The 18,060-nt window shown below is 48.3% G+C and overlaps 1 protein-coding gene across 2 annotated transcripts in view; it reads left to right on the top strand.

Annotated features, from left to right (window-relative positions):
* Window positions 1–11,305, top strand: part of uvrag (UV radiation resistance associated gene) — a 292,355-nt gene extending 281,050 nt beyond the window's left edge. For both annotated transcript variants that reach the window (XM_078401991.1, XM_078401992.1), the window contains exon 15: window positions 3,445–11,305. In XM_078401991.1, coding sequence (XP_078258117.1) covers window positions 3,445–4,105 — 661 coding nt within the window. In that variant the 3' untranslated portion in view covers window positions 4,106–11,305. The remainder of the gene's footprint in view (window positions 1–3,444) is intronic.
* The last annotated feature ends 6,755 nt before the right edge of the window (window positions 11,306–18,060 follow it).

Raw genomic sequence — 18,060 nt, forward strand, 5'->3', positions numbered from 1 at the left:
ATTCCACTTCCCCTTTACCTAATCTGACACCATTGAGATAATTATTCACAAAATGCTGGAGTAACACAGCAGGTCAGGCAGCATCTCAGGAGAGAAGGAATGGGTGACGTTTCGGGTTGAGACCCTTCTTCAGACTGACTACAGGCTTCCATTGAGATAATAATCTGTATCCTTGTTTTTGCCGCCAAAGTGGATAGCTTCACATTTATCTACATTATACTCCTCCATTGTTCTCCCCCTCCCCTCCCCTCCCCTCCCTGCCTTAATGTGGTATCCCTAAACTACACTCAAAGTGAATGTTGGGAGAAACAAGGAACTACAGATGTTGCTTATCAATAATAAGCACAAAGTGCTGGAGTAACTCAGCGTGTCAGGCAGCATCTTTGGAGAAAAGGAATAGGTGACATTTAGGGTCGGAACTCTTCTTCAGAATTAGTCGTCTGGAGAGTCTAAAGAATGATTCCAACCCAAAACGTCACTTATTCCTTTTCTCCAGAGTTGCAGCTTGATGCACTGAGTTACTCCAGCATTTTATGTGTATCTTCAGTATAAACCAGCATCTGTTGTTCCTTCCTGCACTATCACCAGGCTTTGTCCTGCCCCCCCCACCCCCCTCTCCTCCAGCTCTTCCCCCCTGCTCCCATCACAATCTAAAGAACGTCCCCCACCTGAAACATCACCTTTCTATGTTCTCCAGAGATGCAGCCTGACCTGCTGAGTTACTCCAGCATTTTATGTGTATCTTCAGTATAAACTAGCATCTGCAGTTCCTTCCTGCATTATCACCAGGCTTTGTCCTGCCCCTCCTCTCCTCCAGCTCTCCCCCCCTGCCCCCACCACAATCTAAAGAACGTCCCCCACCTATCTATGTTCTTCAGAGATGCAGCCTGACCTGCGGAGTTACTCCAGCAGTTTGTGGATTCTGGGTCACTGCTTACACAGAAGACTTTTATTAACCTTATTTCCTTACACTTTGTGGTCATCCAGAAAATTGAACGGTATTATTGCATTGAAAGAACAGGATTACAATGTTGCCAAAAATAATAACTCTGAAGTTTGCAAGGGATTTTTTTTTAACATATAATCCTTGGCGATCATACTAGAATCTCGGGAAGGCAAAGAACAAAACAAAAGCCGTCGTTATCCCAGAAGAAACACTTAAGATACTCGGATGTAAGTCATTGGAGCCAGTAGTTCGGCGGCTTTTACCCCATTAATTTCTCCAAGGTTCTTATTTTCATATTTCTTTACTACATAGAAACCAGCTATTCTTGCCATCAATTCTGTGCAGCACTGGAAATGTTCCAATTAATCCCATTCCCCCAGCTATTTTCCCTGCAGTCCTGGTCTCTCTCGTGTGTCCTCTTTAACTTTCAAATTAATGTGTTACAGTGAACAGCAACAGCATAAGGATAGGTTGTGTGAGTGGGCGGATGCATGGCAGATGCAGTTTAATGTGGATAAGTGTGAGATTATCCACTTTGGTGGTAAGAATAGGACGGCAGATTATTATTTGAATGGTGTCAAGTTAGGAAAAGGGGACATACAATGGGATCTGGGTGTCTTAGTGCATCATTCACTGAAAGGAAGCATGCAGGTACAGCAGGCAGTGAAGAAAGCCAATGGAATGTTGGCATTCATAATGAGAGGAGTTGAGTATAGGAGCAAAGAGGTCCTTCTGCAGTTGTACAGGGCCCTAGTGAGACCGCACCTGGAGTACTGTGTGCAGTTTTGGTCTCCAAATTTGAGGAAGGATATTCTTGCTATTGAGGGCGTGCAGCGTAGGTTTACTAGGTTAATTCCCGGACTGGCGGGACTGTCATATGTTGAAAGACTAGAGCGACTAGGTTTGTATACACTGGAATTTAGAAGGATGAGAGGGGATCTTATCGAAACGTATAAGATTATTAAGGGGTTGGACATGTTAGAGGCAGGAAACATGTTCCCAATGTTGGGGGAGTCCAGAACCAGGGGCCACAGTTTAAGAATAAGGGGTAGGCCATTTAGAACAGAGATGAGGAAAAACTTTTTTAGTCAGAGAGTTGTGAATCTGTGGAATTCTCTGCCTCAGAGGGCAGTGGAGGCCAATTCTCCGAAAACATTCAAGAGAGAGCTAGATAGAGCTCTTAAGGATAGCGGAGTCAGTGGGTACGGGGAGAAGGCAGGAACGGGGTACTGATTGAGAATGATCAGCCATGATCACATTGAATGGCGGTGCTGGCTCGAAGGGCCGAATGGCCCACTCCTGCACCTATTGTCTATTGGCCTTTCGGCCCGCAGAGTCCGTTGTCCATGCTGAACATTTCAATTTATTTCAGTCATTTCAGTTTAGTTTGTTGTCAGATAGAGCTCTTAAGGATAGCGGAGTCAGGGGGTATGGGGAGAAGGCAGGGACGGGGTACTGATTGAGAATGATCCGCCATGATCACATTGAATAGCGCTGCTGGCTCGAAGGGCCGAATGGCCTCCTCCTGCACCTATTGTCTATTGTCACGTGTACCGACCGAGGTACAGTGAAAACGTTTTTGTAGCATGCTATCCAATCAGCAGAAAGACAATACATGATAACAATCAAGCCATACAGTGTACAGGGAATAACGTTTGAGTGCAAGGTAAAGCCAGCAAAGTCTGATCAAGGAAATGTCCGAGGGTCACCAAAGAGGTAGATGGTAGTTCAGCACTGCTCTCTGGTTGTGGTAGGATGATTCAGTTGCCTGATAACAGCTGGGAGGAAACTCCCTGAATCTGAGGGTGTGCGTTTTCACACTTCTGTAACTTTTGCCTGACGGGAGCCGGGAGGCCAGGGTGCGACATGAGGCCAAGATAAACTAATCTCGTCTGCCCGCATATGATCCATATCCCTCCATTCCCTGCATGTTCCTATCTAAAAGCCTCTTAAATGCCACTATCGCATCTGCACCACCACCCCTGGCACCCAGCTCCCTCCTAACTATATTGCCTTCCACGTCTCCTTTAAACATTTCTTCCTCTCACCTTAAAGCTGTGCCCTCTAGTCTGACGTTGTACCTGGAGAGAGAAAAGGTTTTGACTGTCCACCCTATCTACGCCATCTATTTTGATGAAAATATAAGTTCATAAGTTTTAGGAGCAGAATTTGGCCATTTGGCCCACCAAGTCTGCTCTGCCATTCAATCCTGACTGATTTATCTTTCCCTCTCATCCCCATTCTCCTGCCTTCGCCCCATAACCCCTGACACCCTGAAAACATGAGCTGGTGTCTGTAGGATTGTGTAACCAGCATTCCATTGTACAACTTGCATAGAAGGATTATATAGTCTGAAGAAGGGTTTCGACCCGAAACGTCACCCATTCCTTCTCTCCGGAGATGCTGCCTGTCCCGCTGAGTTACTCCAGCATTTTGAGTCTATCTAAGGATTATACAGCTTGCATTCCAAGTTAACTGGTGTTTTTATTTTCCTGCAGTGACCGGCCTCTATCCAGTGCCATTCCTGTGCCGCGGAGACAAACTACCACTGCGGGTTCAGAGACGCACGCCCGGAGCGGTGGCATCCCTTCTCCGGAGAGAGCATGGAGGCAGTCTCGTGGGAGCTCGGAGGAAGACCTGCCGCCAAGCTACAATGCCGCGGTGCGCCTGGAGGAACCCCCCAAAGGCGGCCGCAAAGCGCGCACCACCACGATGCTGGAGGTGCCCGACGAAGCCTTCAAAGAGGACCTGGCGGAGTGCAATGGGGCGCACAGCGGTGAGAACGGGGTGGTGTGCGGGGCGGCCCAGCCGCAGGCAGCCGGGGCTGAGCCCTCCTCTGAGGTGAACGGGGTGACTTTGCCCGCGGGCGGCTCCCGCAGCCCGCGCCCGTGCGACTACGCGCTGCCCACGGGCGGGGGCGTCTTCTGCTCCGTGGAGCGGGCGGAGGAGATCATGGGTCTGGAAGCCACCGGCTTGAGTTCGGACGAGCAGCTGGAAGGATTCTGCATTCCCATCGAGCACGCCGTGGCGGTGGAGAGCGACGACCAGGTCCTGGGTGAACTCGACGCCGAGGGCTTCGAGGAGTTCTCCCGCAGGATCTGCGCACTGAACGAGAACGTCTCGAGTTTCCGGAGGCATCGCAAAAGCTCTGAAAAGTGAAGCTCTCTCCGGCCAAGAGCCACGAACCAAAACGGGAGACCAAGTTGCACTTCTCTTTTGTGATGATTTGCGGATGCGAGATTCTGGGTGTTGCGTTTCTAACGGAGAGACAGAGAGCAAACAAAGAATCAGTACCTGGAAGACTAGGAGGCGGTGGGGGGGGGCAGAGCAAATTCATCGAGACCCATGGCTTTTACGGAGTGACTTCATGCTACCCATGGCTGCATGTTTGTGTCTAACACCCTTTGTGTGCCAGTAATCTTGTAAAGCTGCCCCACCTTTTCAATCAGTTGGTCACCCCTTTCCCAGTGAAGCCAGAATTTTATTTCTGGGAGCGAGAGGGGCAGAATCGCTGAAGGGAATGAGATCTGGCCTTCAGTGGCAGTAACATTTGCCCAACCGGCCACATCGCCTGTTCCTCAATACTAAACACATCAAGAAGCTGTCAAGAAATGACCACCTGCCAAGCAGATTATGTGCAATGGTACTAAGCAGAATTGCTTTGAAACTTCTGAGCCCCTTAACCTTCTCAGACGGAAACTTTCTACATCCTTCCGATGGGGTTCTGCAAATAATATATGGTTCTGGTTTTTGTTTTGTTCTTTGCAAAAGAACTGAGGAAAGGTAATTGAAAAATATAATTTTTTTTATTTTTTAAATCAGCTATTTGGCCATTTGGTCAAAACCACTTTGAGAACGAGCATCAAGGAAATATAGTTTCAACTCGCCGAATATTGCTTGCCTCCATTTGCCTATCTCTTGGCTACACGTTGTGCAGTCTCAGGTATTGTTGCGTTGTTTTGATAGTTGTCTGAACCGCTGCCCTTCAAGGGATGCTTAGAAACTGAATACAGGGAAAGTCCATGAAATGCTCTTCACAGCCCAGAACATGAAGGCTGTGGACGCGTGTGTGTGTTTGTGTGTGTGCGTGCGTGCGTGCGTGTGTGTGTGTGACATTCACTCGTTTGCTGGTTTAATTACTGTGAGCTTTTTTTTTTCATCTCCTTCAGTCATTTCTACCCCAGCTAAAAGTTAATGTAAACCTCTGAGATGTTTTGTTTAAAGTAGCCCAGTGTGTTGGAGGTCAGCATTTTTTGTATCAATACAGTGGGTACAGGAAACAACATCTCTGCCCCCAGCGTGGTTCCTACCTGTGCTTCCCACCCGATAGATGGACACAAAATGCTGGGGTAACTCAGCGGGACAGGCAGCGTGGAAGGAATGGGTGACGTTTCGGGTCGAGACCCGTCTTGACCCGAAACATCACCCATTCCTTCTCTCCAGTGATGCTACCTGTCCCGTTGAGTTACCCCAGCATTGTGTCTATCTTCCCACCTGGTCTTGGGTCCACTACTGCCTCTTTGCTTACCTCTGCACTCAGGTGATACCGAGTTCAATTCTGAGTGGGTTTTTGCAGATAGAAACCATTTGTTTCTGTACGTCTCCCTCAAGATTGTTTTCTCAAAAAATTGTAATTCAAATATAATTTACATTGCCCAGTGAGATTTGACCTGCAGAGTATGTCGTACCAGCTGAACTTGAGATACACTGGAGTAAATTTGCTAATATAACAAGGACATTCTTTCCTCAAGATTAATGGCTCCTGTTACTTCATGCAACAAATTTAATCAATCTTTGTTTCCCCTCTCCCTCCCCCCCCCCCTCCCCCCCCCTCCCGAACCTTACTTTAAAACACAACAAAAAAAATAGTTCCTGAGGATGAAATTGGCAAAAAGTGAGCAGAGCATTTTGTTGCTCATATGTTTGACTCAACTTGGAAATTGAATTTAAAGTATTAACTAACTGTGCAATCTATGAACTTTCATCTCTTCCTCATTTACAGTCTGCCAATATTTTTCTGCCTGCACTGTATTCATCCCATGTTCTATTCAGCAAAGTACAGTCAAAGTCCATTGTCCTTTGTTTAAGAAAAGAAAAGACAATATGGTTTGGTTCAGTGCAGGGTTTGTGGGTGCAGGTGAGGGAGTGCGTTCTACCTGCGGGCAAGTGTGTGATCCCTTGAGTTTGCAATTTCACTGAGCACTGAGTCCAACACTTCGCAAGAACGTTGATTTGAAGCTGTCAGGCCTCTGAAGAAAAAGTTGGTGATCTTTGCTTTAAAAGTATTGGCATACAAAGAAACGGGTCATTTCTTCCCAGCCCCCTAACTCCGTGTGATTATCATCGGCCGTGTGGATGAAATTTAAATGCGTTTCCTCGTCCTTTCTGAAGGTTGTTTGCCTTGTGCCTTGGTGCTCAAGTCATCATTTGTGATGAAGTACTGCGCCCCAACAGCCTTGTGCGCACTTGGAATATGTCCGTCTACACCCTGCTGCTGTGGACCGTCACGGCACGAAGTTAGTTCCATGTTCCCGCCTTTGGATGGAAACGTGGCCTTCTAAACCGGAGGCACAGCCCAGTCTTGCACTAAAGACAACCAAGTCCCCTGAAAGATTACTAGTTCATCAAGCAACTCATGTGACAGAAGCTGAGTGTTAGCTCTGCAGTTTTTGTGGGGTGTTTTCGACCGTCACTCAAGTGCGTCTGCACCTCTACCAGCTTCAATGTTTTCCCGTGAAGTGGATGCTTCTCCAACGTGTGGGATCGCGCTGGGCATTAGCCAGACTGGTGCTGACATGGGTGTTCAAACGAGATCCACCCATCCTGCATCTTCAGACTGAATTTGAGTACGTTGAATCCAATGCAGAAACAACTTCACCACTTTCACCAAACGAGTGCTGCCTGTGCCCCTGTGAAGAACCAAAACCCAACTTTCTCTGCAGATCCTTATATCCTGTGTGTAAAAAATAATGTCCCTCAAAAAGTCCTGCTATTTGTTTAGTAATGCTGCATCTCACTGTTTTTGACCAACACGAGATAAAGAGTGAATATACTTTTAATAATCGGATAAATTTTGTCAGCAATTGTACTGAGGAAATATGATATAATCTTGAATAGACTCTGATGTCTCACGTGAGAAATCACTGGTCGATGTTGGCTGTCTTTTAACCATTGCAGGCCCCTATACAGTGGAGCTGATGCACCCATCAAGAATAGTGACCTGCCATTTTGTCTTGGGTTTTGAGATAACCTCGATCAAGTTCTGAAGATCTCGTATCGTGGCTTGTGATGTCCCCACCGTTCAGTGCATCGCTGCCTCCGAACCCTTTACTGGGGATCTGACACCCGAATCCACAACCAGAGGTTATTCATTGATTGCTTAGTTGGAAGTCGAGCACACCCTTGCGTTGGAACGCTGTGCTCAGATTGTGAAAGGCCCGTGCTGCTTTTGTCTTTAGGGCCCTGTTGAAAGAATACTTTCCATTATTGACCTACGATGCAGACGCACAACACCGTTGATAATGTTGGCTCAGAGGAGTAACGAACGTGTGGAGTTAGAAACCTAAGGTGGAGCACAACCTTGTCTTACCCAGTTGACAGTGAAGCTGGGCTTCTGGCACGCGATCAGGTGGTCTTCAGAGGTGCTCAGCACAACATGAAATGGAGCACAAAACAGTCCCTTCCCTCGCACTTCTCCCTTGTTCTCACGATCTTTAAATTTGCCATTGACCCCTCTTTGCACTGGTATACTGTAAATAACGAGGGCTACTGGCAAATTGGATGAATTAGATAAAAGACTGGTAATGAGATGTTGTCACGTGTGACACCAAATTTTTTTTTTAAAGCCACAAAGTGCTGGAGTAACTCAGCGGGTCAGGCGGCGTCTCTGGAGAACACGGATGGGTGACGTTTCTGTAAGGCGGACCTGGTACACACAACCAAGAATAGTGAACTGCCATTTAGCCATGGGATTTGTGATAATCTAGGTCAAGTTCTGAAGATTTCATATTACGGTTCGTGCCATCTTCTTGGGATCCTTTCAAGAACCTGGCACAAGAAGGGTCCTGACCCGAAACGTCACCAATCCATTTTCTCCAGGATCCTGCCTGACCTGCTGAGTTACTCCAGCACTTTGTGTCAATTTTGTGTAAACCAGTATCTGCAGTCCCTTGTTTGACCAAACTCCAAATCTAATTTAAAACAAGACTGAGATAAATAATGTGTGTGAGACCTCACACTGGACACGCTTACACCCCATATTGTTTCTTTGGGTGATGTTATTCACTCCTCCACTGTGTCTTTCCTTGTTTGCATCAGTTCTGGGGTTAAACTGGCTCTAACTGTGATCAAAGATATTAAACTCTCTGGTTGCAAGTACATCAGGGATATTTTTAGGTGATAAATCATGAAGTCCAGTTTTTACTGCCGCACCAAAGATTTATCTCTAGTGAGTTGTCTCCAAACGTCTTGCACAAATAGCATAATGTCTTGTCTTTCATGTTCTGTGCAAGGACTGGGCTGGCAGTGTCGATCTCACACACAGTAGGATGGTCTGGTTAGTCTTATCATGCCTGGTGTACAACCAGCCACGTTCCACCCCATATCATGGATGATTCCCCAACCAGCACTCAGCTCCAGACTGAAAGTTGAGCCATCCCTCAGGAAGCAATCGCCAGCTTCGCCGCTGAGCAGCTAAAGGTATTTGGTTCACAATGAGGCTTCCTCCGGTAGCAAAATGACACAAGAACAATAAGCAGCGAAACTCGCTCTCAGGAGGAGTCGGCACACCAGGGAAGCTCGTTCTTCGCACAGACGTCACTGCAAAACACAGGTGGTTATGCATCAGTGTGTGGGAGGTGTTGCACTATCAGCTATGCTTCACTATTGAGGTTCCATCCTTGGGATCCAGCTTCATTCCACCTCTCTGCTGTGTGAAGTTATGACATCCCGAGCTGGTCAGAGACCTATCCCCAGTGACCTAGCATCATGTATCCTCCACCAACACTGCCAAAACAGCAGGTTAATCATGGACGCTTATTAATAGGAGCCTGCTGCGTGCAAATTGGCTACTTCAGTGCAATCTGCTTCCCATTTCATCTGTAGTGCACCGACTGCCATGTGCTTCAGGGCATCGATTGTTCAATTACTTTTGTAGTTATCCTTTCTGCCTTTCTCATCCGTCACTTTGTTTTGAGATTGAGCAGCCATCTGTCTTTGCAGTGCAGGTCATGTCCTGTGGAGGTTGGGTCTCCCGCTCTTTCGAAGTTCCTTCTGCAGTAACTTGAGCAGGTTTCCAGCAGCCTGGCATTGTGAACAGTTCACTGACTCCCAGTCAAACCAACCCCTTGTCTTTGGGGATCAGCAAGCTGCCAACAGCCAGTAGACACAGAGTGCTGGAGCGACTCAGCGGGTCAGGCAGCATCTCTGGAGAACATGGACAGGTGACGTTTCAACACATGAACTTCAACCCCACACACTTCCCACCCACCCCACTGGTAACGACACACCCATACCACCAAACAATGCCGTTCCAACCCAAAAAGTCACCTATCCATCTTCTCCAGAGACGCTGACAGACTCGCTGAGTTACTCCAGCATTCTGTCCTTTTTTTTTGTAAACTGGCATCTGCAGATCATTGTATCTCCAATGCGCCATTAGTATTTTCCTCTCGTTCGTAAAGTTACACCCAGGTGAGTTCACCAGATAAATGCAGACCAGCTGGATAATTGGGAAGCACAAACTGCCCTTGATCACCAGTAGGACGAGTTATGGAATAATGGAAGCAGAATTCACGGAGCTGCTGGTGGTGGGTTTCTGAGAATGATTTGGGTGTGCAGTGCAGTGCAGTTGGTAACTGCAGCGGAACATTAACGTGCTCTCCTGCTTGCGGATTATTTGCGGGCTTTCCAACTGTGTTGAATGTCCCCCAGTTGCAACAGCTGGCAGCTCCAGCATCTGTGGTGATTATTCCTCGGCTTGCTTGCTTGTCTCAGTTGCCAGCCTCCTGGACCTGATAGCTCTACCATAGGGGGCAGTGCAGGGTGGTAGGATACGTTCTCTGGAGATTTTGGCTCATGAACTTCAACCCCACACTCTTCCCACCCACCCCACTGGTCACTTGGCACTCCCATCCCCACCAGGTTCCCGCACACCCCACTGGTCACTTGGCACTTCCATCCCCACCAGGTTCCCGCACACCCCACTGGTCACTTGGCACTTCCATCCCCACCAGGCAATGCCCTTACAAAACCCAATTTTCTTTTTTTTAAACCTTGCACGCTTTCTCTTACCTAACGCCACGGAACATTGACTCCACATTCATCTGCAACAGGTCACTGGAGCCCTGTCTGAGGCATCTCCAGAGTTTAAAGTTTGGATACTTGTGCAATAACTATTTTGACACTTTGGTGACCAACGTCACACCATGGGATTGCTTTCACTTCATCTTGTGCACAGAATTCATTTTTGACGCTTTGAAATTGTTGCACTACACTCTTCTCCCACCTCCATCCCCGCATCACTAAAGCCCAGGTGCTGTTTTAACCTGAGACACTTCCTTGGATGGGTGTGGGATGGGGACAGGAGACCTGTCGTCTTATCCAGCAGCTGTGCTACCAAAGCTCCCTTACGATGCTCTACCTGCCTCGTAAACGGTTTCCCAAAGTCGTGATCCACGCTGAAACCGACTCTCACCGATCTAAGGATCAGATAGCTGTAGCCTTCACTGTTCTTATAACAGTGAGAGTGGGAATGTGATGGGGATGGGATTTGGAATGCAGAGCAGTGTCAGGACTCCACAGATGCTGGGAGACACAACTGCTCGCTTGTCTTTCCACAGCGCGGAAGGAGAAATGTGGCAGGTATGCTGCCTCAGTTTTATTCTTGAATGGTGCCGCACTGCCGTACAGCAGCTGCACTAGTGTGAATCCTTGCCCCCAAGCATAGGTCACCCCCGTGATTATGCGCTCTCTTAGCGATGATGATGATGATGTGTTGATTTGAATCTTCTGCAGACCCGATGTTCCCAGTTTGCCCCAGAAAGGCAGAGACAAAGACCATGGAACGATACCCAAACACATACAGTTTGGTCCCTAGTTTCTCCATTCAATTCCAGTGGCATGAAATTTGCCAGAATCACTGCTGAATCATTTGTAGTTAAATGCGCCCTTCCCCTTCCCCCCTCTCACTTTGGTAAATAAAACCCTTTTTTAAGGTCTCTATTTATTAAAAGAAAAATATGCAGTGTTTATTTAACTAGTTACTCCTGCAAGCGGTAAAAAGGCTGTAATCATTTGCAACTTGTACTCACATTCTTGCTAATGATTCAAGTGTCAATGAAAATTATCTTGGTAAGCAAAATGGAATAAAATATTGTTTTACCATATCTCGTGTGGTTTCTCGCTTTGTGAAAATTAATTATTTGAATCAGTCTCGTAGTGTGGACGTCGCTGGAGAGAATGTATATGATATATGATATGATATGATATGATATGAATGTGATGTTTTGCCGCCTATGCAACTGGTTTGGTCTGGATGGTGAGCCATTTGCTGAGGGATTTTGGAGAGACGTCAAGCCCACAAACCCAGCTTGGTCAGGGGAGTAGAAATGCCTTCAATGAGGTTTACAAATCTTTTAATTCTCTGCCACAAAGGGTGTGTATGCTCAGTTATGGATTGGATGGAGAGGATGTTTCCACTTGTGGGAGAGTAGGACTAGAGGGCACAAGCTGAGAATTAAAGGACGTTCCTTGAAGGTGATGAGGAGGAATTTCTTTAGTCAGAGGGTGATGAATCTGTGGAATTCTTTGCCACAGAAGGCTGTGGAGGCCTTCAATCGATATTTTTTAAGGCAGAGAGAGATAGATTCCTGATTAGTACATGTGTCAGGGGTAATGGGGAGAAGGCAGGAGAATGGGGTTAGGCGGAGAGATAGATCAGCCATGATTGAATGCCGGAGTCAATGTGATGGGCCGAATGGCCTAATTCTGCTCCTATCACTTATGACCTTATTGCCCACAGCCAAGATCGGGGCAGGCAAATGTTTGGACGCTCGTGGGCTCTTGAGATTGGGCAGAAAGAGGGTAGAAGATCAGCCTTGGCTTAGAAACATACAGCATGGTAACAGGACCTGTGTACCAACTTGTCCACGCCGCCATGAAGCCCAATCTAAGCTAGTCCCACTTGCCTGGGTTTGACCCATATCCCTCCTCTTATAGAAACGTATAAAATTAGAAAAGGACTGGGCAAGCTAGATACAGGAAAAATGTTCCCAATGTTGGGGGAGTCCAGAACCAGGGGCAACAGTCTAAGAATAAAGGGGAGGCCATTTAAAACTGAGGTAGAAGAAACTTTTTCACCCAGAGAGTTGTGAATTTGTGGAATTCTCTGCCACAGAGGGCAGTGGAGGCCGATTCACTGGATAAATTTAAAAGAGAGTTAGATAGAGCTCTAGGGACTAGCGGAATCAAGGGATATGGGGAGAAGGCAGGCACGGGTTACTGATGGTGGATGATTAGCCATGATCACATTGAATGGCGGTGCTGGCTCGAAGGGCCAAATGGCCTCCTACATCTATTTTCTGTGTATGTTAAACCTTTCCTACCAATGCACCTGTACAGAAGATAGACACAAAGTGCTGGAGTAACTCAGCAGGTCAAGCAGCCTCTCTAGGGGAAAAAGAATAGGTGACTTTTCTGGTTGGAACCCGTCTTCAGACCCATTTTCTGCAAAGATGCTGCCTGACCCACTGAGTTACTCCAGAATCTTGTGTCAAAAACCAGCATCTACAGTTCCATCCAGCACAAGAGGATTGAAGAGTTGCACATTGTGAAGCTAGAGGGAAGAATGGAGGTTGAAGAGCTGTGGGGGATGGTGGTGGGGGGGAGGGAAGTAGGGTTGCCAACTTCCTCACTCCTAAATAAGGGACAAAGGGTGACGTAACCCAGCCAGCGGTGACAAGCTCCCGCTCCACCAATGGAGGCAGTCCGGGCCGGGTAGCGGGTTGCTACGCAACCTCCATTAGGTGGCGCCCGGGGCCTACACTGTCGGGGACTGCTGTGGCCCCCGGGCTACAATCCGGGCCTACACTGTCCGGGACTGCTGCGGCCCCTGGGCTACAGTGTCCGGGCCTACAGTGTCCGGGCCTACACTGTCCGGGCTTACACTGTCCGGGACTGCTGTGGCCCCCGGGCTAGAGTGTCCGGGCCTACACTGTCCGGGCCTACACTGTTGGGGACTGTTGTGGCCCTGGGCTACAGTGTCCGGGCCTACACTGTCCGGGCCTACACTGTCCGGGACTGCTGCGGCCCCTGGGCTACACTGTCCGGGTCTACACTGTCCGGGCCTACACTGTCCGGGCCTACACTGTCGGGGACTGCTGTGGCCCCCGGGCTAGAGTGTCCGGGCCTACACTGTCCGGGCCTACACTGTTGGGGACTGTTGTGGCCCTGGGCTACAGTGTCCGGGCCTAATACGGGACAAGGGCAGTCCCGTATGGGACAAACCAATGTAGCCCAAAATACGGGATGTCCCGGCTAATATGGGACAGTTGGCAACCCTAGAGGGAAGAGCGGTGCAAGTGGAGAAATGGCAGAGTTTAATCAGACAAGTGTGATTCAGTCTGAAGAAGGGTTTCGACCTGAAACGTCACCCATTCCTTCTCTCCTGAGATGCTGCCTGACCTGCTGAGTTACTCCAGCATTTTGTGAATAAATACCTTTGATTTGTACCAGCATCTGCAGTTATCTTCCTACACAGACAAGTGTGAGGTGTACTTTGGTGGTCAGGAAGTCATGATGCAGCTTTACAGGACTTTGGTTAGGCCACATTTGGAGTCTAGTGCGCAGTTCTGGTCATCCCATTACAGGAAGGATGTTGGAAGTGGAAGATTGCCAGAATGATGCTTGGATCGGAGAATATGAGCTACACAAAGAGGTTGGAGAGTTTTCTCTGGCAATGCCCCAGATTGAGGGGAGACCTGATGGAAACAGGGATAGACAGTCAGAACCTTTTTTCCCCCCAGGGTGGAAATGTCCAACATTAGAGGGTGAGCATGGGAACGTTTAATGCAAGAGTGTGGGGTAATCGTTTTACACAGAGTGGGGGGAATGCATTAACTGGGTTGGTGTAGGAGACAGATCTGATAGCAGCATTCAAGAGGCTTTTAGATAGGCACATGGAACGCAGGGAATGGAGGGAGATGGACCATGTACAGGTAGATGACATCAGTTTGACTTGACATCACATTTGGCACAGGCACTGTGGGCCGAAGGGCCTATCCCTGTGCTGTTCTGTGGCTATGGAGGTATATGGATTATGTGCAGGCAGTTAAGAATTGCTCTTGGCATTGTGTTCAGCAAAGACATTGTGGGCCGAAGGGCCTGTGCTGTGCTGTTCTATGGCTATGGAGGGGTATGGATTATGTGCAGGCTGATCAGAGTTGGTCTCGGCATCATGTTCGGCACAGAAATTGTGGGCCGAAGGGCCTATTCCTGTGCCGTTCTATGACAAGACCATCCGCTCTGTCCCACCTGTCCTGTGGTCATGAGTCGCTGGACTGTGCACGCAACACAACTCTGCAGCCACCCCCTGAAACCAATTTCTCTGTTGCCTCAACACTGCCTGTATAATGTACCATGTCTTGCATCAGATAGCTCTGCCACAGAACTTTCCCCTGCCCAGTTGCGTAATCAATCAAACTCCTTTCCCAGGTTCAATATTGTTTTAACTAATAGACAGAGGTATTCTAAGAAAACCTTCAAATGTTATGTGAAAACACCTCTGATTTCTCTCTTGGGCGTCCCGCGTGGCTCTGAAGATTAATATTCGATGCCCGGAGACTCTAGGGTTATTCTGGAAATTCAACAACCCGAGACGGGGGGCTGAGACACAGTATGTTTAAATAAAACTTGGTTTTAAGTAAGAGCAGCGTGGTAGGTAAAAATTAAATGATCTAACTGTGATTAATGAGGTCTGTCCGGGGGAATACAAAGTCCTTACTGTGAATATTCCAGCCTGCAACATGTTCTGTAAGATTCCAGCATAAACAACTCTCACAGATTTCAAACCCAGATTAAAAATTAAAACTCGCAATCTCCCCAAAGTTTCTATCTCAAATCCGGTGGAAGTGATCTTATACGCGTGGGAAGCATCTCAGGAGAGAAGGAATGGGTGACGTTTCGGGTCGAGACCCTTCTTCAGACTCCAGAAGGGTCTCGACCCGAAGCGTCACCCATTCCTTCTCTCCTGAGATGCTGCCTGACCTGCTGAGTTACTCCAGCATTTTGTGAATAAATACCTTCGATTTGTACCAGCATCTGCAGTTATTTTCTTACACTTCTTATCTGCGTGGGCAATCAGGCTTTGATTGTCAGTCTCGCACTAGTTCGCCCAGAAACGGCCCCAACGTCTAACACAAAATGCTGGAGGAACTCAGCGGGACAGGCAGCATGTCTGGATAGAAGGAACGGGTGACGTTTCGGGTCGAGACCCTTCTTCAGACTGGCCAGTCTGATGGGGAGAAGGCAGCAGAATGGGGTTGAGAGGGAAGGATAGATCAGCCTTGATAGAAAACATTTTATCAGGATGCTTATCATCACAGCTTGGTTTGGGAACAGCTCCATCCAAAACCACAAGAAATTGCAGTAAACTGTGGACTGGCCAGTCGGAAGAAGGGTCTCAACCCGAAACGTCACCCATTCCTTCTATCCAGAGATGCTGCCTGTCCCGCTGAGTTGTTCCAGCATTTTGTGTCGATCTTCGGTGTAAACCAGCATCTGCAGTTCCTTCCCACATCTTACGGTACAGACAGTATTCGGATGCTGGTGGTGACATTGAAATGACAGAGGCAATCAACTAACTGGCTCGACACAAAAAGCTGGAGTAACTCAGCGGGACAGGCAGCATCTCTGGAGAGAAGGAATGGGTGACGTTTCGGGTCGAGACCCTTCTTCAGACTGATGTTGGGAGGGGGCGGGACAAAGTCGGAGACAGGAAGAACAATGAACGATAAAGGAAACAGGCCATTGTAAACTGTTTGTAGGATGAAAATTTGAAGCTAGTGTGAATTGGATGGGGAGGTATAGAGGGAGAGGGAATGCCAGGGCTACAATATTCACACCACTGGGCTGTAAGCTGCCCAAGCGAAATATGAGATGCTGTTCATCCAATTTGCGTTTAGCCTCACTCTGGCAATGGGGAAGACTGAGGACAGAAAGGTCTGTGTAGGATTGGGAAGGAGAATTAAAGTGTCCAGCAACCGGGAGATCAGGTTGGTCCAGGCGGGCTGAGCGAAGGTGTTCCGCGAAACGATCACCCAGTCTGCGTTTGGTCTCGCCGATGTATAAGAGTCCACATCTTGAACAACGGATACAGTAGATGAGGTTGGAGGAGGTACAAGTGAACCTCTGCCCAACCTGAGAGGACTGTCGGGGTTCCTGGACAGAGTCGAGGGAGGAGGTACAGGGACAGGTGTTGCATCTTCTGCGGTTGCAGGGGGAGGTACCTGGGGAGGGGGTGGTTTGGGTGGGAAGGGATGAGTTAACCAGGGAGTTGCGGAGGAAACGGTCTCTGCGGAAAGGGGTGGAGATGGGAAAACATGGCTAGTGGTGGGATCCCGTTGGAGGTGGCGGAAATGTCGGAGGATTATGTGTTGTATGCGACGGCTGATGGGGTGGAAGGTGAGGACTAGGGGGACTCTGTCTCTGTCGCGACTAGGGGGAGGGATGGAGCTGCAGGGTACCGAGGAGCCAGTGGGTATAGGATGGAGTCGAGGTACGTAGAAATTATTTCTGTGGGCCAGGAGCAGGCTGAAAAGGTCTGCCAGGGCAGTTGTGCTTGTGGATTTTGGGGAGAAAGTAAAAACGGGCTGGGAAACTAAGATTGGAGGATGTGGAAGGCAGAAAGTTGGAAGTGATAAAATCACTAACCGGCTAGTTGGTCTAGGGGTATGAAGTTGGTCTAGGGGTATGATTTTCGTTTAGGGTGTAAGAGGTCCTGGGTTCAAATCCCGGATCAGCCCCTGTTTTTGATTGGTACGGGTGTCAAGGATTATGGGGAGAAGGCCGGAGAATGGGATTTAGAGGGAAGGATCGATCAGCCACGATAGAAAGCATGTTATCAGGACGCATCACAGCTTGGTTTGGGAACAGCTCCATCCAAGATCTGGAGCGACTAGGCTTCTATACACTGGAATTTAGAAGGATGAGAGGGGATCTTATCGAAACGTATAAGATTATTAAGGAGTTGGACACGTTAGAGGCAGGAAACATGTCCCCAATGTTGGGGGAGTCCAGAACAAGGGGCCACAGTTCAAGAATAAGGGGTAGGCCATTTAGAACTGAGATGAGGAAAAACTTTTTCAGTCAGAGAGTTGTGAATCTGTGGAATTCTCTGCCTCACAAGGCAGTGGAGGCCAATTCGCTGAATGCATTCAAGAGAGAGCTAGATAGAGCTCTTAAGGATAGCGGATTCAGGGGGTATGGGGAGAAGGCAGAAACGGGGTACTGATTGAGAATGATCAGCCATGATCACATTGAATGGTGGTGCTGGCTCGAAGGGCCGAATAGCCTCCTCCTGCACCTATTGTCTATTGTCTATAAGACCGCAAGAAATTGCAGCAAATTGTGGACGCAGCCCAGACCATCACACAAACCAACCTCCCTTCCACTGACTCCATCTACACCTCACGCTGCCTCGGCAAGGCCAACAGCATCATCAAGGACCAGTCTCTCCCTGGCCATTATCTCTTCTCCCCTCTCCCATCGGGCAAATGGCACAGATGTGTGAAAAAACAGACCTCCATATTCAGGGACAGTTTCTTCCCAGCTGTTATTAGGCAACTGAACCATCCTACCACAACCAGAGAGCAGTGCTGAACTACTATCTACCTCATGGTGACCCCAGTCTGAAGAAGGGTCTCGACCCGAAACGTCGCCCATTCCTTCTCTCCTGAGATGCTGCCTGACCTGCTGAGTTACTCCAGCATTTTGTGAATAAATACCTTCTAGGTGTTATTCCTGCCATTTCCTCATCATGTGTTTATGCACTGTAAACGGCTCGATTGTCATCATGTGTTGCCTTTCCGCTGACTGGTTAGCACGCAACAAAAGCTTTT

Source organism: Rhinoraja longicauda, chromosome 7, assembly GCF_053455715.1.
Source record: "Rhinoraja longicauda isolate Sanriku21f chromosome 7, sRhiLon1.1, whole genome shotgun sequence".
Classification (NCBI taxonomy): Eukaryota; Metazoa; Chordata; class Chondrichthyes; order Rajiformes; family Arhynchobatidae; genus Rhinoraja; species Rhinoraja longicauda.